Raw genomic sequence first — 22,009 nt, forward strand, 5'->3', positions numbered from 1 at the left:
TGTTAGAATAAGTGTAATAATGTTATATGAGTTAGCAATAAAATAAATGCCTAAGCTTATTTTCTTAAAAATATTTTTTTTTATTTATATATTCCAATACCTTCTGTAACAAAATGGAACTGTAGCGACACTTTCCACAAGATTGAGCATTGTCTACCATTATCCCTACTGTAACAGGCGCGAGATAGGCGCTACAGTTGTAGCCGATAACGCGTATTTTCAGCTTTGTAGCGAAAAGTTCCTATCCTATAAACAGAATGGACCTAGCGGGTTACAGTGAATGTGTTAAGCCGGGTATTCATCAGGCAACTTTTGTTAATAAACACTGTTTAATGACTGTTTATAAACAGTGTTGCACGATGTTTCATCACCTCTGTAAACATGTTTATAAACAAGGATGATGAAATATTGTTGCATAAACATGTTGCTATGTTTCCCACTCTAGGTGGAGAACAAGACGAAACAGTTTATAAACGTTTATAAACAGATGTCATCGAGTGTGGACGTGTGTGACGCAAGTTTAGAAACATGGAAATAGTACTACCTCCTCGGGCGACATCCTAGCAACAACTAAACTAGTGTGGACTGCTAAGTTTCAGAAACAGTGTTTACGGTAAACTTGTTGCAAAACATGGTGATCAAATTCATAAACAGTTTATTAACAGTGTTGCACGATGTTTCATCACCTCTGTAAACATATTTACAAACAAGGGTGATGAAATATTGTTGCATAAACATGTTGCTGTGTTCCCCACTCTAGGTGGAGAGCAAGACGAAACATTCAGTTTATAAACAGATGTCATCTAGTGTGGACGTGTGTGACGCAAGTTTAGAAACAGGGAAATAGTACTACCTCATCGGGCGACATCCTAGCAACAACTAAACTAGTGTAGACTGCTAAGTTTCAGAGACAGTGTTTACGGTAAACTTGTTGCAAAACATGGTGATCAAATTCATAAACAGTTGATTAACAAATGTTGCATAATGAATACCCGGCTTCAATGTAATATTTGGGTTTGGTACTGAAATCAAAGGTCAGAATCACACGTTTCATAATTTTATTATAAATGTACAATAAATAATAATCCGAATAATCGGCAACTCATTATTAAAACAATACATTATTAACCTTAATATTAATAGTCCTAATTTTTTCTATAACTTCTTAATATTGGATAAATAATATCTAGGGCTTCATGGATTTCATTCCTCGTCTTTCCGCCTAAAAATAATGAAAAATCTCAATTTTATTAACGTCGTATTTAGGTACATGGTAAAAGCAGTAAAGAAAACCTAAGTTTTTGTCAGACAGTTATTTACAAGTACACCCAGCTGCAAAAGTGCATACCCACTTTATGAATTAATTCCATCCATCCACTTATGCAGCTCGCTGTACATTTATGCTCTTTCATTTGATACGTTCAAGAGATTTTAAAAACCAATAGTTTTAAATCAGAAATTTGTTCTTATTATATAAATGAAAAAGTTAATAAATTTGAAAATTACCCGTGAACACAATTTTTCCATTAACAAATATTAACAGGACAACTCTCGGCCGCACCATCCGGTAAACAAGTCCGGGGAAGAGCTCTGGCTCATATGACGTGAACTGTCCGTGTGCTTGTTGTAAAGCTTCTAATCTCACTGGGAACCTCAAGTCCCCCGTTGCTATAAAATTTTGTATTTTAAAATCCAGAAATTTTGCCTGAAAATATAAAACTTAGATATCAATTTAAATTGTTTGGTCTTCTGTTAATTCGGTCTAGATGGTTGAATTCGGTCGGTATTCAGGGGATCTCTAAATGTTGCCAAAAATCATAACTTATTTTTCTCTTGTAGGACTGGTAAGCTTTTTCAAAAGTAACACTTACGGGAAATCCAAGCTTTTGAATGATCCTTGCAAATTTTCTAGCTGCTAAGTATGAATCGTGTTCATTTCTTGCTCCTGTGCATACAATTTTACCAGATCTGAAGTGAAACAACATTATGAGACAAGAGAAAAAAAATAATAATACAGCTGACTTTTCCAAGTCATTTTTGACAATTATATTATCAAATTATGCCGCAAAAGTATCTACCATTCTCTAATGACTTAACAAAAGGAGAGAAGTAGAACAAAGACTGTAACAGATACCATCGCCCACACTGTTAATTGACAGTTTGTAAACCTTATTACAAAAGACGTAAGGTGCACCGATGGACAGTTCAGAGTTTTGGTGTTTGTACTTTTGAATGCAAACTGTAAAGATAAATCTCTATTTAGAAAAGTATACAGAGGGTGGTAGATACTTTTGGTGCGTTGTTTCATCCGCTACTATTGATGCCAACTGTATACTTTAAACATAATATATAAAATAACCAACCTAAACACTAGTGCTGTGGCTCTTGGCTCCAATATTTTCATGACAACACCTTGGAATCTCGCAGGGTTGTATTCTGAGAACCTTGTTCTACAGTAAATGTCCAATAACTTCAATTCACATCCAAGACTAACAGTAGATACACAATTTCTGCAACAAAAAGCTTAAATCTGTGATGTGGTATAATCTTTAAGAAGCTAAATTACTTTATAAATAAATTTGTTAAAATGGAAATTTAAAATTATGTGATGTAAACTGCTCTACCCAGCTCTACCTAAATATTCCTAAAGACAAAAATAACTTTTACAAAAATAAAATAACTTATGCAATATTTAGGCAGTTTGTGAGAACTCAACCAAGCAATGGGAGGTTTAACTCTATATGAAATTTTAAACTATGCTTACTGTATTTTTATACTGTTTTTAGCTTGACTCGTGCCACTTGGCATTGGAGTTAAAGCAGTCATTGAGCTATGAGGGTTGGCTTGAGGTGTGAAGGAACTGTGAGTCGGAGTGAGCACCACATCTCCAGTAATCCGTGACTGAGGCTGGGGTGTTGGCAATTGCATAGATGACGCACTATTATCACTATGGACACTTGCAGGCCTGTGTTGTGGAGTGCGAGCCACATTCATGGAGCTATTGGATATAACGGACGGTTGATTTGAGGGCACTGGTGGCGGTGAAAATATGTCATTTTCAACTAAAGTTGTCCGGCTTTCGACATTGTCCTGAAAATACCAATAATTCGTTGTAATCGGCACTCTAATGAATATAATGATTACTGAGATCAGTAAACAAATGTCACTTACCCAAACAGGTGTTGGTACGTTTGGTGTAACACGTTTTGGGGGATTACTTAAACAATCTTGTAAGGATGTTGGATCTCTTAAAGGTTCCATTTCGACTGTTAATTCAGTTATAATATTCAATAATATAAATAAAGAAACATAGAATATTGATATTCAAGATGGTAATAAAAGGTAAACATGTACTTAATGCCCTTGTTTCATACTAAACCTGTCTAATAGGATTTAGAAATATTTATTTTATATCATTTAATACATAATTAACATGAAACATTAATTAAAATAAGTACATATTGCAATTATTGCACTGCATCTTCTGCATGCCACTTTTACAATTTCTTTTCTTCTTGACACTGACAGTTTGTGCTTCTGATTCTGACGTACATTTTTTTTAAAGCGTGTGTGACGTAGTCTTAGATGGTAGGATCCTATAGACGTGCTATTCGCGTGCCTCCGTGAGGGACAAAACATATACGCAATGCGACACTATAATCGCACGAATTTATTTGTTGCCCACCATAATACATACTAAATTTACGGTGGGGAATAAAAAAATGCGAGACTGTGACAAGGACAAACAATAATAGCGCTTTCGCTGCTACTCCTACTGAAAGATACATAAGACTATCCCATTCGGTCATTTCCCCCCACCCCTGATACCTGATCCAGTTATATATATACTTGATTCATGTATGATGTTCGTCCGCGTTGTTCGGCCCGTCATTATTATGGCCGTACATTAGCTTCTCCTCTTGTCAATTCAAAGTGCGTTCAAATACCTTATGAAACACAAATAAGCTAATGCTATTTTTCTACGGCGGAACTGCGTTCATCATAGTTATGAAAAGTTATAGCTGGTCAAGCAAATGTTGTCAGTAAAAAAAGGCGCGAAATTCGAATTTTCTATGGGACGATATCCCGTCGCGCCTACATTTTTCAAATTTGCCGCCTTTTTCTACTGACAAGATCTGCTTGACCAAGTATATTAACAGTACGTTTCACGTTTTTGTCAATAAATAATGAAACACTTAACTCCTTTATTTTTTTTAGCTTTACTGTTTTTTATAATTCTCTTGATCATATAATACCACGTGAAATTCGAACGTTCCTCATACATGACTTATGAATATGACACTGACACTAAATGTCACATTAAATTTATTAAAAAACAGTGAAATTACTTTAATATGAATTATTAATATTATCTAACGTGACCCGTAACAATTTTATTGTTATTAAAAAGTGAGCACATAAGATTCCGAAAATGAATTTGTGTAGAGCGTGTTTGTCTTCGGACAAGGAATTGTTTCCTTCTGATGATAATTTTGCTTGCAATTACAACTTGCTTACTAATATAAATGTAAGTAAATAAGAGTATTTTTACAGCCGTGGTTTATTTTTACAAGTCGTTAATGTTGGGTTGGTCATTTTTGAATAGGTATAGTAAATAGCAACTGTGGTAGTCATTGTGACCAACAATAAAATTATGATGACATTGATGACCTTTTGTTGATATGATATGTTTGCTAAGTAAATCCACAGCCATCTTAAGGCCCCAGTACACAATGGGCCATCGCCGGCCACTCCAAGGGACGCATTTATGCGTTAGAGGGAGCAAGTGATATTGCTATCTCATTCTACCGCATGGCTGCGTCCCTTGGAGTGGCCGGCGATGGCCCATTGTGTACTGGGGCCTTTACATTCACTCCTACCTCCTACTATTACACAACACAAAATAGTAATATTTGTTTACTTTCAACTTGCAGGTCAAATATTCTGATGGGAAGCCACAATCTTTTTGCCAAAATTGCATAGAAGCTGTCAACTGTTTCATGGAGTTCAGGAATAAATGTATTTCTGCTGAACAGACATTGCTAGGAATAGTGGAGCAGGTATTTTATTCCTCTAGTCACTTTTTTAAAGTGCTCCGCTGAATATTTTATTGTTTACATTCTAATAAAATTCTCGATGTACATTTAATTTTTGCAGGCACTGAAAGCTGAGTCTCATTGCATAAAAATCGAAATCAAGTGTGAAACTGACGATTTTGCCACTGATACCTATTTTGATGATGAGCTTCATGACTCTGCCGAGAATGTTCGTGCTGAGATTAAAAAAGAATGTAATGGTTAGTGTTAAAAACTTTACTCTTAAGTGTTTCAGTTCCATACTTATATATTATTATCCTGAGCCCTTTTAAATTTACAGTTCAATTTGATATTGATATTTCAAAGCAAGGGCAAAGGCCTCCCCTTTTCCTCCACTCAACCCTATCGTTTGTACTTTCCCGCCAATCCGGATTAAATGCGCCCAAGTCGTCCCGCCACCTCCTTTTTGGTCTGCCTGCACCCCGACCAGCGCCATCTATGGTGTTCCGTGGGTCCCACTCGGTAACCATTTTGGCCCACCTTTCAGGGTGCATGCGGCAGACATGTCCTGCCCAGTCCCACTTAAGGTTATTCATATAAAGAAATATTTTTATTTAACTTCCTGTTTCTTAGATAATGTTAAAGAAGAAAGGCCTACAAGACGGTGTAAGAAACAGAAAATAAAGAAAGCAAAAAGGAAGGATAGTTTCAACACCCTTACAGCAACTTCTGTTCAACTGGCCAGCAATATTCCTACGTGTGGTAAATACATTATACTATACCTACACTGTTCTAATATTTACAAATCCATTTATTGTTTTTGAAGTGAAAACTTCTTTAGCAGCGCTCTGCACTTTTTGAGGTGGGGAAAAAATGTTAAACTCGAGACAGCGTAAGGCGTAAGACGTAACCCTCTTTCTACCGCGTGGCGAAAATGTATGCCTGAGCCTGCTGTTTCGTTTAGGCGGCGCAGGGCGCTTGCGTGACGTCATGTGTGATGGACAAGTCATTGTTTTTTGATTTAAATGCCATCTAGTGAGTTTCCCTCAAACTGGTATTAATATAACTGTAGTACTCACAGTGATGTACTTAGGGGTTTCAAGTAATGCGACGATATAACGCTAGGTGGCGTTAACCTCAATTATACATAGTGCTGCAGACATTTTGCACTATATGGCGCTGTTATTAATATTTTGAATTACAATGTCATTGAGTTTTCACTTCTGCCGGCACTCCCGGAGTGCAACCCGTTGTTTTTTTTGTGTTTGTTTATTAAATTATTAAAGATTCTCACCACATTTCTCATTAATGGTTCTCTATGCTTGGGTTCACTGTACGAAAACACATAAAAGTTTTTCTTTTCAGGGTTATGTGGTAAAGAATTCAAAGACGCAGCCACATTAAGCAAGCATGTAGAAGAGCATGAGATTATCCAAGGCTGCAACTTCTGCCAGGCCACATTCGAGCATCGCGCGCAGCTGTTCGCGCACCGCATATTGCACACGGTGCACAGCCAGGCCTGCCATCTGTGCGCCATTAGATTCAAGTCGCATGCCAATTTGGAGTTTCATTATAGAAAGATACATTTTGGGGAAAAGGTATCCCAAATTGCGAATTGCAAATTTTCGTATGATACTTGTTGTACAGGGGGCCGATTTTTGAATTTCGACCGGTCGATTTCATGTATTTCGTTCAATAATATCTCCAGTACCCGGCATTAAAATTCTACTAATAGAATTGAAAACGAGTGATCAATACCACTCGATTCCCAATTTCAATCGCTCGTATTTCAAAAATTAACATTTCGCTGTTTTCCACCGATTTTCGAGTGACGAAATCGTGCGCTCGAAATTCAAAAATCGGCCCCCAGTACCTACTCTTTTTTTCTGAAAACGCCCTTAAGTACTATAAATTGTGCACCTTCAACGACCTTTTGTTTCAGAATATTCTGCTGAAATGTGATTTGTGTGTAAAAGAGTTTACTTCTCCTAGAAAATTAGCAAAACACATATGGGGCTTGCATGGTAATAAGGAATTCACCTGTGATGTTTGTTCGAAAAAGTAAGTCACTTTTTGATTTCCTATTTTACTTTTCTGTCCTCTAGTATTATTTCGCGCGTCCTCTGGCTATTATGGCACCTATTTTACGCCTTTTGACGGACTCTTGCTTACACACAGAGTGGTCTCCTTACCTCTACCCTGCATAATTAGTGAGCGCTGTTGTCTTTGTGTGATGTGTGCCTTTCTGCAGGTATAGTAACAAAGCCAATTTAAAGACCCACGTGTTGAGCCACAGCGACGTCAAGCCGCACGTCTGTGACCTCTGCGGGTACAGCAGCAAATATGCCTCCGGTCTCACGGTATGAATTACTATAATTATTTTTTAATACCTACCATCAATTACTCCTCATGCGACCATCAATTAAGTTTTATTTTTATACCGCGTTGGTGGTGCATCAAGTATGCAATCTTCGCCAAAGTGTTGCCGAGCCTTTAAAAGCAATATAAAACTTTCTCGAACATAGTTTCTATCTACTAGATACTGTAGTTCCTTAAAAAAGCGGCATCATGGGTTCTTATTCTTATACGCTTATGCATAGTTTCTAATAGATACTTTAATTGTTTTAAATTTAATTTTAATTTATGAAAGTCTATAATATCTATTTCATTGTCAAACTATGTTTTGCCAAACTAAATTGACCCATATTCTGACATTAATAAGGCTTCCTTCAGGCCCACAACATTCGGCGGCACGCGCCCACCAAGTGCATCTGTAAGATATGCGGCAACGCGTACGGCGACGCCGACAGACTCGCCCGGCATTCCTGCACCGACACCAGCCAGATATGTCCCGTGTGTGGCAAGAACGTGCGGCGTGGGGTAACTAAAATATAAATAGCTGCATTTTTACCTGGAAGCATTTTTTTTCCAATGGTCGTATAAGACTCACATAAAATTTTAAGAAGACACTGGTATCTGGGCGAAGGCAGCCATCTTGAAGCCTAAATCTAAAGCTTGGCAAGAATATGTCACGCCTCCACTCAAAGTTTGAGTTTCAGTCTCAAACGGTTGCCACGTTTACCCTTCTAGACTCGCGCCTCATTCAAAGGGGACTCTAATTTAGGGCTTAGGGAGTGTAGTCTCAAGTATGTAACTTGTTCCATTCGTAAGCAACTCCGTGGTCTAAGTCTAATCATAAGTTATTGGGTTTTAGCTAATCCGCCACATGCGGACCCACACTTCAGAACGTCACTTCAAGTGCGAGCGCTGCCCCGCCACATACAAGAGCCGCTCGGCCCTCAAGGAACACCGCGACAAGCACGACAATAACCCGACCCAGGAATGCGAGTACTGCCATGTTCGGTTTTATTCCGGCTCCGTGCTTATCAAGCATCGTCGCATACATACCGGTGAGTCTCATCAACCATTCATCATTACCTGCCTACAATAGCTGCTGGCCTTTAAAGAACACCGCGATAAAGACGATAAACACGACAACCCAGCAGTGCGAGTACTGCCACGCTCGGTTTTATTCCGGCTCCGTTCTTATCAAGCATCGTCGCATACGCACCGGTGAGTCTCATAGACCATTCATCATGACAATGTATAGTCAAGATTCGAACCCACACTTCAGAGCTTCACTTTAAGTGCGAGCGCTGCCCCGCCACACACAAGACAAGAGCCGCTCGGCCCTCAAGGAACACCGCGACAAGCACAACAACCCCACGCAGCAGTGCGATTACTGCCACGCTCGGTTATATTCCGGCTCCGTGCTTATAATATCAAGCTTCGCTGCATACATACCGGTGAGTCTCATCTAATCACATCATACAAGAGCTGCTCGGATCTTAAAGAACACTGCGATAAGTAAGATTCCCTATTCGATAGCAGAGCCATCTACATTTAATCTCATATAATTATGTTTGGCCCGTAGGTGAAAAACCATACGCCTGCACCAAGTGTGACATGCGGTTCACCGGCGGCTACAACCTCAAGCTGCACATGAAGGTCCACGGCGAGAACCTCGTCAACAAGAGGAATAAAGAACAGGATGTTTAGGTGACTGCTAGTACTAAAACAAACCATAAGCCTGCACCAAGTGTGACATGCGGTTCGCCGGCGTCTACAACCTCAAGCTGCACATGAAGGTCCACGGCGAGAACCTCGTCAACAAGAGGAATAAAGAACAGGATGTTTAGGTGACTGCTAGTACTAAAACAAACCATACGCCTGCACCAAGTGCGACATGCGGTTCGCCGGCGTCTACAACCTCAAGCTGCACATGAAGGTACACGGCAAGAACCTCGTCAACAAGAGACATAAAGAACAAGATGTTTAGCTGACTGCTAGTACTAAAACAAACCCTACGCCTGCACCAAGTGCGACATGCGGTTCACCGGCGGCTGCAACCTGAAGTTGAACATGAAAGGTCATGGTCAGAACATTGTGAACCAGAGGAACCATAAACAAGATGAATAGCTGCCTGCTACTACTAAAACAAACCCTACGCCTGCAAGAAGTGTAAAAGAAAGAGGCTGCATAATAGCTTCTGACTGATAGAGTACTAACAGCAATAGTTAACTGCCCTTCGGTGGACCTAATGTCTTTGCAATAAGGTTTACTTATTGTCAGTGCGACCGAGTTTGTAATTATACATCGAGAGTAGTTAGTAAGGGAGAAAAGTACATTAGCAGTATTGGACTATTGGTTATCTGCACGGGACGAGCTTATGCGAAGACGACTTCGCATAAATGTGACTATTTAAGTATTTACGCTCAAGCTTTCATCATAATATACATCAACATCATTCAACTGTCAAATTACTAATGTGTCTCAAAGCTGCTAGTTGACGACACCGTCGCGCACATCGGTACGAAACTACACGTTTCGTGAAGTCATTTTGATACCCGGTACCTACTGAACCATCTTAATTTTTTACTAAGTACATACATTGAAAGTATTTAACAACCTCAACGGTTACCAGTTGTAACGTCCTAAGTCTCGAAAAGGCTGAAAAAAGTATAATTTATTTTTTATATTTAGGCTTTGAAATATGTGTTATAATGTTGTGTTTGTACATGATTATTATTCTTTATTTGTATTGCGGTTGTAATTGTAAGGGATTAGCTACGTTTTATTGTTAAGTGTAAATAAAATTTTTATGGTTGTTTCATTATAAAAATTTAATAAATATGTAAGTAAAAACACTGTTGTTTTAGAAAACTGATTTATAAATAAAATTTACAAAAGCATACCAATATGTCTAGTTAAAAGTAAATGTATCACATACGAAACGAAGTCTTTGGCAAGTACGGGAAGTACTATTATTACTAAAGTACCAGAAAAAATATCAAAAAATTAAATACTTAAGGTACAGAATGCGATCACAACTGTGAAAACGGTATATTTACTTATAAGTACTTAAAACCTATTTAATTTAAATCTATCAGCGTTACTTACAGGCAGTACTTCGAACCGGCGTCCGCTTGCGGCAAGAACAATAATGAGTCTTAATGCTATAACTATAAGGTGGAAATTTCTAAAATAATGGCAAGTACCTAAGAACGCTTTAACGACAGCTTTGAAATTACAACTCTTAAGATCCTTGCTTTAAGGTTCATTGTAGCTCTCCAAAATGATCTGCCGCCAAGTCATTGGACGCGGCTTCTTACACGGAAGTAGAAAACAACTCTAGGGCAGATCCGACAACGGAATGTCTGGAAGTTTCATTTTAAAGACAAATACTATAATTACAATTTACATCAACCAGACTAATTAATAAGGGTGGTATTCTACCTGTCCAATTTCTTGGTCCAACTTGTGCTTGCATCTCATATTTTGCCTAATAAGATAGTGAGCCGCAATGCACATTGGACAAATAAATTGGATAGGTGGAATTCCATCCTAACACAGACTCCTGTAAGCAAACATCCTTCCTAACAACTTTATAAAAGAGTAAATTTTGATCGATGAAGGTATTTGATATAGATGCTTGTTTCAGAGTGAGACTATTTCGATATTGTCGATTACTTGCGTTCTTATGTCAGTACATTGCACGTTTATCATCAGCTCGCCAATAAAAATGGAATTATCTACTGAACTGAACAACAAATGGAACTATGACAGTGATTCTGATTGGGACTATCAAATTGTAATTTTGACAAGATTCTTGGGAACCTAGCTTGAGTTTTTTTGGATACTTACATTGATAATGTAAAATTTGATCCAATAGATAAGTTTAAAAATATGAGTGCACTTTAAAACTGTATCTACAATTCTACAGTCGGTTACGAAAAAAAATTATGTCCACAAAATGACGACGATATTTTTACACTTCACTGTACCTTGCTCTTTACAACGCTATATCTATTATCTATGTAAATTAAAACGCTGATTATAACGCCTGCAGTCTTGTCTCACAAAAACGTTGAATATTCCAAGTCAATTAAAATGATTCTCTAAGCAGGGGAATGAGTGTTTTGCAACCACGCGAAGCAAATGCTATCAAGTTGTCTACTTTCGCCGCGCGTCATGCACCATAAGTTTAGTAAATACCTACGTGAGCGACAGTAAAAAAATTTAAATTACGTAAGTAAATAATAATTAAAATCATCGTAAACCCAATATGCGAAGTTTATCGAAAACGTCGAGAATGTTATTTTATTACTTGAATGCCAAATATCGCCAAAATTCGTCTACTATCACTATTTTTTTTCTTGGCGTTTGTTTCCGTGGCCGTGATGGATATGTTACTATAACATACATACAATTTTGCTCGTATATTTAAGACGTAAATAATACTGACATAGCTGTGATGGCTGATCGGACACTGCCTGTTCTTATAATTAAGTACAATAAATAACATAGAATTATAGCTACCAGTCAACATTTAGTAACAAAAAATACTAAATATAGTATAATGGCAGGAACTAAGGAAATATCCATAAAAGGGCAATACAAAAGGTACTGACAACAATTCGTTATAAATTAGATGCCGACGCATTAAATACTAACATATACTTATCCTAATTTCTTTATATATTACACAGCTGCTTATTTCCTATTTTTCATCACTCTGTTACAAAAACGGATATTACGAATAGGTATCTAATTCGTTTTAAAGCTACGACTATAATAAATACTTCCGACGTCTATCTGTGCAGCTGCTTTTTGTTTTTATTACCATTTTACGACAGACTATTTGTAAAGTGGTCATTTTAATATGTTGGAGGAAACTAACGTTTGCGTGCGTCTATTGATGTAATGTGTCTGTATGGCCTAAAAGCATATACTTTTAAATAATAGGTTACTTACTTTCAAGGGTTCTAAGTAACACTATTACTATTTATAAGTAGGTATTATGACTGAATATTTAATATGATGTCTGTCAGTTCACTCCAGCAAATTAAAATAAGAATATAGTGTTCCCATTGTAGAGTTTTGTTTATTTATATTGAGTATCCGGGGCGGTCCGACAACTTCAACATTCCCCATAAAAAACTCCCCTTCAATTGACATAAAAAGCAAAGTGCCCAAAAGCTGCCGCTTCGAGTCTTCATTCATCTAACTATGAAAATAGGATGTTGCGGAGGATGGATAATTTCAGTATAATTTATATTCACGGATGCGGATTCGGACAGATACATTATATTTATAGGTAAGGTAATATCTTAGGCAAGTGTGTCCACACATGACAAAAATGTCTCGCGTGGGTGAATAGATAAATTGTATGTAAACTACGTAAGTGGAAAAATTCCGTGGCTGAATTCCGCAAGAATTTCTTGGTTTTGAACTAAATCATCCGCATCCGCAAAAACTCCCTACAAACTGTCGTAACACATCATACCTACAAATAACTTATATCTCGTTACCGTACTGAGTATTCTGTATCCTGACGACAGTATCCTTTGTCCCGCGGTCATCTATGAGAGATCCCGAGCTGTGTTTCTTTTTGGGGACTAGCGGGGGGCCTTCGCTGCAAGTGGAACAGGTTTCGTCAACTCTAGAGCTAGAGCCGGCTACACTTAGCTTTTTTAGGCTCCCTGTCGGGAGGGAGCCATTAGAAGCCGAGCAGTGGGGTGGGAGGAGGGGTGCTCGCTCTTGGAGCTCGCGAACGGAGCCGCGGTGACCGCATTCGCTGCTGCCGGACTCGGATGCCGCTGTTTCTGGGCAGCCGCCCGTTGTGATCCAGCCTTGTATCCTGAAATCATTATACTTGGTTATTATTAGGTACTGATCGTGAATGGTGAGTCAGAAAAATGTACTTTTGCTGTTGCAAAATTCGTGAATGTAATTATTTAATATTACTGGCTAGTCATAAACTTTTGCCATCGCAAAAACGTACCTAATGGCAAAATACCAGCCTGACAGTATGAAGGATCTTGACTTATAAACAAGACCTTTCTTGGAGATTTGAGCGTGTATACGGTGCATACTTCCTCAGGCTGATCTCGTTGCCGAACAGACAAAAATTGCCTGTGTTGCCGGCCCACTGCCGACCATACTAAAATTCGCTGAGGCGTCAAATGCTTCCTTCTCAGTCTGCACATTTAGGAGCTTTGCTAGTTGCTTATATGTCTGCCTTATATTATCCTTGGCTAATAGTCAATTACACTGACCTGACTACTATCTCTTCGAAGTTGGGTCTCCGCTGGGGCATGTGCCTCCAGCAGTCTCGCATGAGGGCATACATTGGCGCGGGGCACGCGGCAGGGGCTGCCAGCAGCTCGCCGCCGCGAACCATTGCTATCACCTCCTGGTTGCTGTACCTGTATGAAAAGGCCAATCAATCCCCAATTGCATCACATATAAATCACACGAAATTCAAACCGATTACTAGTTTTTATAGTTGAAAACATGTTCACCAAACGAACAAAGGACGTTAATTATGTTATGAAACATGATACATTAAAATACCTCCAATACTATAAGTCTAAGCCTGTGTTGACATTGAAACTCATTCTTACCCATAGTAGGGCTGCAATCCATAACTGTAAATTTCCCATAGTACAACTCCATAGGACCAGATATCACTCTCTGTAGTGAATTTCCCATAGAGAATGGATTCGGGGGGCATCCATCTGACTGGCAGTAAACTTTTTGATTGTACCTGAGGAAAATAAAGTGTGTTATTTTTATTATTTGCACAATCATTTGGTTTTAAAAGGAAAAATCATTAAGTATGATGTTTTATCTGTTTTATACTTACTCTGTAATAATCTGAACTATAGATATCTCTTGATAACCCAAAGTCAGATATTTTAACCACAAAATCATCTGACACCAAGCAGTTTCTTGCTGCCAAGTCTCTGTGGACATAATGATGGGATGCCAGGTACTGCATTCCGGAAGCAATGTTGTAAGCAATACTAAGGAGTCTCAAGGGGGGCAGGCCCTTGCCTGAAGGAGGTGCTCGTCCCATGAGGAACTCATGCAGATCCCCTCGAGCCATAAACTCAAAAAGCATGCACAGAGGCTCCTCACTGAGCGCTACTCCCACTATGCATACTATATTCTCATGAGTGAGTTCTGAAATTAAGTCTATTTCTCTTCTGAAATCAGCTTGAGTTTTAGCAGAAGCATTTTCCTTCAATGCTTTAACAGCTACGTAATGTGTTTCACCATTCTTCTTGAGAGCTCCTTTGTATACTTTTCCAAATGCCCCCTCTCCTAATTCTTCTAAAAATTTAATTTGTGATAGAGAGTACTGAGGTACCCTCAGAATACCATTACCCCTAGTGTTCCTGGTTAGGTGCGGTTGGTTGGCCATATTCTGATTTGTCAACAATTCACTCATCTCTATTGGAGAATTTAATCTAGAATTACCATAAATATTCTTGTCAGCATTTGGCAAATTGATGTCTCTTATGGCGGCTGCATTGTTTTTGCTTTTATTTTTGTAACATAAGCAAATAATGAAGCTCACAATTGATAAGGTTAACAAGAGAAATATTACTACAATGTATATCCAAATTTTTAATGCACATTTGGGAATGTCACAGTGTTGTACTTCCAGTCTCCCCTCGTTGTCCACCATGCACCAGGGCTGATGCTCCTTTCCTCCTGGATTTCGACAGTAACTGTGCAAACCAGTCAGTTCTGGATAATCTGAAATCTTAATCCTAAGTTGCTTGGACCATTCTATACATGCCATACCATTACCAGCGGTATTCACTTTTCCTAGATAGCCCTGGCCATATTCCCAATAGCATTCATCATCTGACACCATAAGGTCACCAATACCAATTTTGAGGCATTCTGAATCATTTTCTGGCAAGCTCTGGCATTCTTCTAAGGTGAGTTGCTGACCGATGTGGGGATGTCTTTTGGCTATAGCATACTCAGTCTGACACAACTCATTCTCTAATATTTCACAATCCTGTTTGCAGACACGCTTTAATACTGTGGAATTGTAACGATAATCAAATAACTGTGCCGTAAGATTTGTGTTGAACTGTGGTACAAGCCCTGCAGGTGAGTTATCAAAGATCACCCATGGGGTATCTTGAGCTCTGTCAGCTGTATTAGGTTGCGTAAATACTTGTTTGGCCTCTCTAAAGAAGTTTTCATTTGTTATAATTGGATTGCGGCAAATAGGGAATGTTGAATAACACAAACTAGGCAAGGCAAATCCCTCACAGTTGGAACTTATATCATTAGAGTACTTGGTGACTTGCAGGGCTTTCAATAGCTTGTCCTCTACTGCCAGCTGAGTTGTGTTGTAAGGAATATACACAAAATGACCCTTGAGGTGTGTGGCGCACACATTGCCTACATACTCTTGACAGATTGGCTCCAGTTTCCTGGTGATGGTGGTGTTTGGGGCTGGAGTGACACTTGCATGTTGTGAACGGATGTCCTCGGACAGCAGATCGGGGGTTGTTTTAATAAGCATCTCCAGTTGATTGTTCACTTCTGCACTAGGTAGGAATGACGTGTACTTTGGTAGTTCATCATTGTCATCATCTTTTAGTACTTTTAGCGTCGTTGTCTGTTTCTTTTCGTAACTCTGCCGGATGACGCAGGTGTAGTTGGCTTCATCACTATCATCTATGTCTTTGATCCTCAAATGAGTACCTAAAGTCCCGTTTTTCTTGTCCATTCTATTGAGAATTTTTAATCTAGTAGTGTTGGTGATAATTTTGGTGTCTTTAAGCCAGTACATTTTGACGTTTTTCATGAGCGTCTGCAGGATATGGTCGGGCGGTACTTCCGCTTGCGACGTCTCCACGCCTTCCTTGTTCTTGGTGGTTTTTTCCACGCGAGTGAAGTTCATAGTCGCCTCGCATCGCAGCCGCATGTCCTCGCCGTGGACCTTTTTTATCAAGTTCGGAAGTGTTTTTGAAAAATATATGTCAAGTTTTATGTTCCATACTTTCTGCTCCGATGTCGCGTTTCCCTTATAAATAGTCGAGGAATCTGCCCTTTCTGGATTTAAGGATACACTTTCACTTAAAGAAACACACACAACAATAATCACAAAAAAGCATTTCATGACTAAGACTTTCCATAACACCTTTGACAATAATAAATACTGTATTATCAGCAAAAAATACTACTTTTATGTTCTGTTATCACGTCCAATACATGTAATATCTACCGCGAAATTTGATATGTGAGTCATATTTTCAATAACACGAGATTTTCTTTGAACATTTCTGATTTCCCGAAAGAAAGTCGAGTCGATGCGTGAGCCGTGAATGAAACTGAAAACGATAGATAAGGCAACAATTCCAGTGACGGCTAGCAATAATGTTACCACATCCAATTTTTAAATCTGTTTTTTTTTTAGATTTACGATATTAATTATAATATAAACAAATTAATATTATATAGAATTAAGTATATGCAAAGCAATACCACAATTACTTTAAATATAAGTAGGTATTCTTATGTTATTGTCGTTTAGTCGTTTAGCTTCATAAATCAGTCGCGCCAGTGGCGCCTACAAGGCTAGTTGCGTTTGTATTGCAAAACCATTACAAAACTCATTGCTATTTGTCACTGGTAGGAGTTTCTGTTGATCATTCGATTTTATCCGAATGTGCGAACACTCTTTATCGCTTAAACTATTTAGGTATTACGTATTACTCTAGGATCTAGGTAAATATTCCACCTTATTCCTACTAATATTATAAATGCGAAAGTAACTAACTGTCTATCTGTCTGTCTGTTACGTTTTCACGCTAAACCTCTAAACCGTTTTTGATGAAATTTGGTATAGTCATTCCAGGCAGGTGAAGTGGTGGGAAAAATCGATAATGAAAATGATAATTCAAGATTGAAATAAGCCATACCTATTTAGGACCGGGTAACATTTTAACCAACTTTTAAAAAGGAGGACTTTTTCATATATTAGCTCATATGAAAAAGTCCGACCTATTATTTGTATAACTACTTAATAAATGTAATTTTTAACGCCAAAAGTTGATTAAATTACAAGTTGATTACAATACGGAAGTTGGGTTCCATATATTAACTCGCAAGCAAATTACTTATTGTACCTGTTTTGTTAAAAAACTTGTACGATAAATAAAATATCAATGTTGTTCACCCACCTTTAACCTAAAGGTGGTACCCGGGCCTGCTTGTTTAAAAATGTATGAGGTCAATGCCCCATCTATATAGAAAAAATAAAAGACTATTGACCTTATGGTTATGGAATCAATGTCGTCCACTTGTGTTTTTTTATTGGTTTTGACCAAGAGTCATATAGAGTTAGATCAAGATATAATAAGTGCTAGTGTTATTTTAGACGCCAAACTTCTATGAAATTATGTCGTTTAAAATAACACTTGCACAGTCTGTGCTGTCAATGCTGTCATACATAATCGCTGCCGAGTTGGCGTGGTCTGACTCTATCGGTAGGTATTGGTAAGACTGACGGACAAAACGCAAGAAATGCGAATAATGGACTAGCCACGTAGCCACAGAATATTATTAACTGTCTTTGTCTTTCCATATCTCGGGATCATGAGGTCCCGGACCTTTGGGAGGCGTGCGTGGGGCCGAAGCCAACAGCGCAGAGGTCCTTTAATTATTATTGTATTCCGTAGGACTAGCCGTATTAGTTCCGTAGTACCCAGTACTAGAGTGCTAGCAACTAGAGGATCAAGGAACATCCATAAAGGAAAAAGGTGATCATCGAAGCTTGGTCAGTGTTAACGTTTACTTATTTCTCATTTCATACGGTTAGGACTGGGAAGAGCAAAGAAAAAAATTTTTTTCTTAAAACTGTTTGTCTTATAACTGTTTACTTAACATAACTTGCGATGTAACTCGGTCCTTGTACGCGTTAGTGGTATTTCTCCTCTTCGGTCCTTGTACATGTACGCGTTAGTGTTATTCCTCCTCTTCTATCTCCTCCTTGAGGACCAGGCCGCCGAGGAGGCTGGAGTCTGGCGGCAGCCACTCGCAGCTCGTGTCTTCTGACGAACACACCTGGAAATTGACAGGTAACAAATGTAAATACAATCGTCACACAGTTAAGGTGACAGTCCATTTTCAACGACAGCTGCACTACTATTCATTTTACTATGGAAATTGACAATAACACCGACGCGTTCAGTGCCATTAGTGCAGCTGCGGTCAGAAATGGAATGGTACCCTTATTTGACAACGGGGTTGGTGTCAAAGGTTTTTATGGATGGCGCCAGCATAGGTTTTAAAAGTCTTTAGTTCTGTTCTATGCCTAACTCTAGATATTGGCGTACAGACCTTTTAATCCAAAGACAAGGACTTATTGAATTTAATAATGCGGTTTCCTCACGATCCTTAGCCGAAAAGCAACTATAGTAGTTAAAAACATGTTAAAAACCACACGATATTTCGTACACATGTCCGAGAAACTCATTAAGTATTGAGCCGGAGTTCGATTCGAATTCATAACAGCTCTAGTTGACATACGAAATGGTGAAATACAAATTACCGTGGATATTACGTGATTTACGTGTCAAGGTTCGTTGATATGAGTAATTCGCGGTATTGATCTTACTCGGCCTGAAAAAGGGCTTCTGAGAAAGCCCGGAACTTAGACAGAGGTAATGCTGCAATGATTTTGATAGCGCACGCAGTCAAAATGTAATTTTTACGTAATAAATAATTTCATAGAAGTTCGACGTTCAAAATAACACTTGCACTGCGTGTGCTATCAAAGTCGTTCCGACTTATCTCGGTCTGACTCTATAATCATGGCACTTCGTTATAAGTAGTGTCGTCAGTGTCAACCAGTCTCAACTACCTAGTAACGAAGTTGTTAGATATATAATTGATATAGGTACTTAAAGCATTTATTAATCGTTTACTTATGACAATTAAAGTACTAAGACATACACATTACATCTGTTAAGCTAGAAGTTCTCTGTGTTTTATTACTTTACTTATCTGACTTACTTTAGGTGACTGAGTGTACTTGGTGTGTACCGCTCAATTAGCTTTGTGAACGTGCAAACGATTATGCCACTTTAAGTAAAGAACAAACTGGAAACATAAATAATATTCTAACTTTAAAGTATATACCTACAATAAGTAGGTTTATTACTAAATTGCCTTGGACAATGTCGTCTATAAATACTTACCATTTGCATATTGTTTTGATAATTATCAAAGTTAGCTTGAGCACCCTCCTTAGACTTGTTATAGTTGACGAAATATAGTCTGCGCCGCTTGGTCATAAAACTTTATCTTTACGACCCCGTGATTGCGAAGATGTGAGCGAGGGGCGCTTTGCCCACGCCTGTATTTTTTAGGTAATTACTATTTAAATAAAAGTAAACAAACAATTTGTACAATTTCGGGTAGTTATAACATAATTATTGGTTAACCGACCAATTACGCATAACCGCCTGGATCATTCAATGACCGACATGACTTTAACCTACATTATTTGATCGTGTAATATTTACATCTACCCTCAACTGGCTTAAGGGGCCATTTGAGGGTAGATTTCGTTTACTTTTATTTAAATACCTAAAGATACAGAGTTATAGCTATGCCACTGGAAGAAGAGATACACACCTGGCACTTGCAGCTGGTTGCCTCGATGTAGTGGTAGGTGTCGGTGCCGGGCTCCACGCCGGGGTCGCAGTGTCTCAGTTTGACGGAGGCGTGCTTGCGCTCTTCGTGACCGCAGACTTGGTGGTGCGAATCCTTGTATGGGAAGCGCCAGTCCGAAATCTGTGAAGGAAAAAGCGGGTATTGGTCTAGGGTTGATTAGGTTTTGTGATACTTTAACACCATTACTGTAAATTTCTCCAGAAAAACTCTTAAGATATGTTGCTGATGAAATTAGTACATTATTTTTCTTCCCCCTCCTTTTTTAGCACTTTTCGTTGCATCCTAATAAAATTCGGGGTCCGGCTGACAATTTGCCGAATTTAGAACTATAAACATATCTATGGATGGAACCGATTAAGATGAACGTTGGTGTAGGACGGACATTTATCCTCAGAAAAACTTTATCTTGACGTCGTCTCAGCACCTTCGGCCGGTGAAGTCCGTTTGCATGACCATGTGTGTGCTGACACAGCTTGCACCATCCTCGACGCACGCCACGGCCATGCAAAGCACCATAGCTGCCACTCACCTCGTAGGACAGACAGTATCCCCAGCAGGACTGTATCTTGACGTCGTCCCAGCACCGTCGTCCAGTAAAGTCCGTCTGCATGGCCTTGTGCATGTGTTTGCGTAGCTTACAGCGCGCCCGCGCAGTATCGACGCACAGTACTGCTACCCAGAATAGCACCATGGCCACTGACGTCACACTACGCTTTGATGACATCTTCGAATGAAATTAAAAAGTTTGAAACCTTCCGATACTAAGAACAGCTGATTATCTCTTAACATCTAAACAGTATTCTTGAACAACGGCCAACAAGTGGAAATTAAAATTTTGGATTTTATCAAAAAGGTAAGCGGCCACAGTAGACTCCGTACACATCGGATGAGTCATATCAGATGCTCGATGAGAGCCCATTTTCTTGTATGTACTTAACGTCGACATCGATAACGTTATTATTTGATCGATAAGCTTATTATTCGATCAGCTGGGTCACGATTGTCCCGAAGGAGGCAAGAGATCGCATAATTTCTTCCTTCCTTAGTGCATGTATCACTGCACACTGTCAAGAGTTTATATATAAGATGAGAATAGCCAATAAAACAAAAGCAGTTGTTAATAATCCCATTACCTTGATCGCAGCGCACTAAGTAATCCTAATCATCACCACCATTACACTGTTACATCACTGAAGTAGGTGAGTTTGTATTTGATATATTATATTTTGTCCGATGAGTACGGTGAAACCAATTGTCGCTTACCTCAACGCGGAACTAGTTAGATGTAAACAATCCGAACCTTATCAGCTCCTCGGCTCCAAACGATGTGACTTAATTCCTAACGAAACATCTTTATAAAGCTTCCTGAGGACGTCAAGACATTTCTGCCGCGCGAGTTCACAGGGCGACAATGGTGTACGATACATTAGCTCCACGACGGTTGCGCCATTAAATCCCAGATAAAAATACTATTCTGCGAATAAATTTGAATATTTTCTTTATTTCACGAGTAGGTATGTGTTTTGGTGTAATGTCGTAATCGACACCCTAAATTCCATGAACGAGCAAGTTGCTTGCGACTCTTGCGAGCCAGGGCTAACTGGCGCAGTCAGTAGATTCGCCCTAAAACAAAGTTTTCAATTTCGGCACATCACACACGAGCTGATTCTTTTCAGAAATTTAGAGTCTGAATCTCTATTGTCACTTAATAAATTAATTATCGTCTATGGCACCTGGCACCTGTGTTTATATATATTTAAATTTCTAAAAAAAAACGTGTAGTGTGCCTTACTTTCGCGGCACTTTATCTCAAAATAATAACAATATTTTTTTCAGAACAAGGCATCGGAGGCATTCAACAAAGGTGCATCGTACCTCGATGCACTCGTCCACTTACTTACTTCCCCGATGTGCCAAGT

General features: G+C 38.8%; 4 protein-coding genes across 5 annotated transcripts; 1 reads left to right on the top strand and 3 right to left on the bottom strand.

The window, feature by feature from the left end:
* Positions 1–1,041: 1,041 nt before the first annotated feature.
* On the bottom strand, positions 1,042–3,323 carry LOC134793642 (uncharacterized). Its single transcript, XM_063765280.1, has 6 exons — positions 3,172–3,323; positions 2,765–3,090; positions 2,364–2,510; positions 1,872–1,968; positions 1,507–1,705; positions 1,042–1,222 (listed from the first exon to the last, which is right to left on the bottom strand). The coding sequence occupies exons 1-6, from the start codon at positions 3,259–3,261 to the stop codon at positions 1,146–1,148; spliced, it is 936 nt and encodes a 311-aa protein (XP_063621350.1). The 5' UTR covers positions 3,262–3,323; the 3' UTR covers positions 1,042–1,145.
* A 1,028-nt stretch (positions 3,324–4,351) lies between these two features.
* LOC134793631 (zinc finger protein 287-like) lies at positions 4,352–9,559 on the top strand. Of its 2 annotated transcripts, none has more exons than XM_063765259.1 (10): positions 4,352–4,528; positions 4,935–5,060; positions 5,158–5,296; positions 5,670–5,798; positions 6,402–6,634; positions 6,979–7,097; positions 7,288–7,396; positions 7,770–7,916; positions 8,251–8,446; positions 8,971–9,559. In XM_063765259.1, exons 1-10 carry the CDS (start codon positions 4,433–4,435, stop codon positions 9,093–9,095), a joined length of 1,419 nt encoding a protein of 472 aa, XP_063621329.1. In that variant the 5' UTR covers positions 4,352–4,432; the 3' UTR covers positions 9,096–9,559. The 2 variants fall into 2 exon arrangements, with proteins under 2 accessions (XP_063621329.1, XP_063621338.1); XM_063765268.1 differs by having other exon boundaries at positions 5,158–5,290.
* Positions 9,560–10,201: 642 nt separating this feature from the next.
* LOC134793651 (tyrosine-protein kinase transmembrane receptor Ror) lies at positions 10,202–16,748 on the bottom strand. The gene is made up of 4 exons (XM_063765292.1): positions 14,245–16,748; positions 14,003–14,145; positions 13,655–13,804; positions 10,202–13,236 (listed from the first exon to the last, which is right to left on the bottom strand). Exons 1-4 carry the CDS (start codon positions 16,528–16,530, stop codon positions 12,894–12,896), a joined length of 2,922 nt encoding a protein of 973 aa, XP_063621362.1. The 5' UTR covers positions 16,531–16,748; the 3' UTR covers positions 10,202–12,893.
* A 1,524-nt stretch (positions 16,749–18,272) lies between these two features.
* LOC134805860 (thyrostimulin beta-5 subunit-like) lies at positions 18,273–21,805 on the bottom strand. The gene is made up of 4 exons (XM_063779083.1): positions 21,391–21,805; positions 20,620–20,814; positions 20,052–20,210; positions 18,273–18,476 (listed from the first exon to the last, which is right to left on the bottom strand). The coding sequence occupies exons 2-4, from the start codon at positions 20,812–20,814 to the stop codon at positions 18,378–18,380; spliced, it is 453 nt and encodes a 150-aa protein (XP_063635153.1). The 5' UTR covers positions 21,391–21,805; the 3' UTR covers positions 18,273–18,377.
* Between the last annotated feature and the right edge of the window lie 204 nt (positions 21,806–22,009).

The sequence above is a fragment of the Cydia splendana genome, chromosome 1, assembly GCF_910591565.1.
Source record: "Cydia splendana chromosome 1, ilCydSple1.2, whole genome shotgun sequence".
NCBI classification, from domain to species: domain Eukaryota; kingdom Metazoa; phylum Arthropoda; class Insecta; order Lepidoptera; family Tortricidae; genus Cydia; species Cydia splendana.

Bases quoted from the DNA above. Each gene is read 5' to 3' on its own strand.
- LOC134793642 (XM_063765280.1), bottom strand. From the start codon at position 3,261: ATGGAACCTTTAAGAGATCCAACATCCTTACAAGATTGTTTAAGTAAT. The intron at 2,511-2,764 runs GTAAGCATAGTT...TTTTTGTTGCAG, and splicing joins AAAAACAGTATAAAAATACA to AAATTGTGTATCTACTGTTA. The intron at 1,969-2,363 runs GTTGGTTATTTT...GTTTCACTTCAG, and splicing joins GCCACAGCACTAGTGTTTAG to ATCTGGTAAAATTGTATGCA.
- LOC134793651 (XM_063765292.1), bottom strand. From the start codon at position 16,530: ATGAAATGCTTTTTTGTGATTATTGTTGTGTGTGTTTCTTTAAGTGAA. The intron at 14,146-14,244 runs GTAAGTATAAAA...TATTTTCCTCAG, and splicing joins ATAGTTCAGATTATTACAGA to GTACAATCAAAAAGTTTACT. The intron at 13,237-13,654 runs GTCAGTGTAATT...TAATGATTTCAG, and splicing joins TTCGAAGAGATAGTAGTCAG to GATACAAGGCTGGATCACAA.
- LOC134805860 (XM_063779083.1), bottom strand. From the start codon at position 20,814: ATGTCATCAAAGCGTAGTGTGACGTCAGTGGCCATGGTGCTATTCTGG. The intron at 20,211-20,619 runs GTGAGTGGCAGC...TTTCCTTCACAG, and splicing joins GATACTGTCTGTCCTACGAG to ATTTCGGACTGGCGCTTCCC. The intron at 18,477-20,051 runs GTGTGTATCTCT...GTCAATTTCCAG, and splicing joins CAACCAGCTGCAAGTGCCAG to GTGTGTTCGTCAGAAGACAC.
- LOC134793631 (XM_063765259.1), top strand. From the start codon at position 4,433: ATGAATTTGTGTAGAGCGTGTTTGTCTTCGGACAAGGAATTGTTTCCT. The intron at 5,297-5,669 runs GTTAGTGTTAAA...CCTGTTTCTTAG, and splicing joins GATTAAAAAAGAATGTAATG to ATAATGTTAAAGAAGAAAGG. The intron at 7,397-7,769 runs GTATGAATTACT...GGCTTCCTTCAG, and splicing joins AATATGCCTCCGGTCTCACG to GCCCACAACATTCGGCGGCA.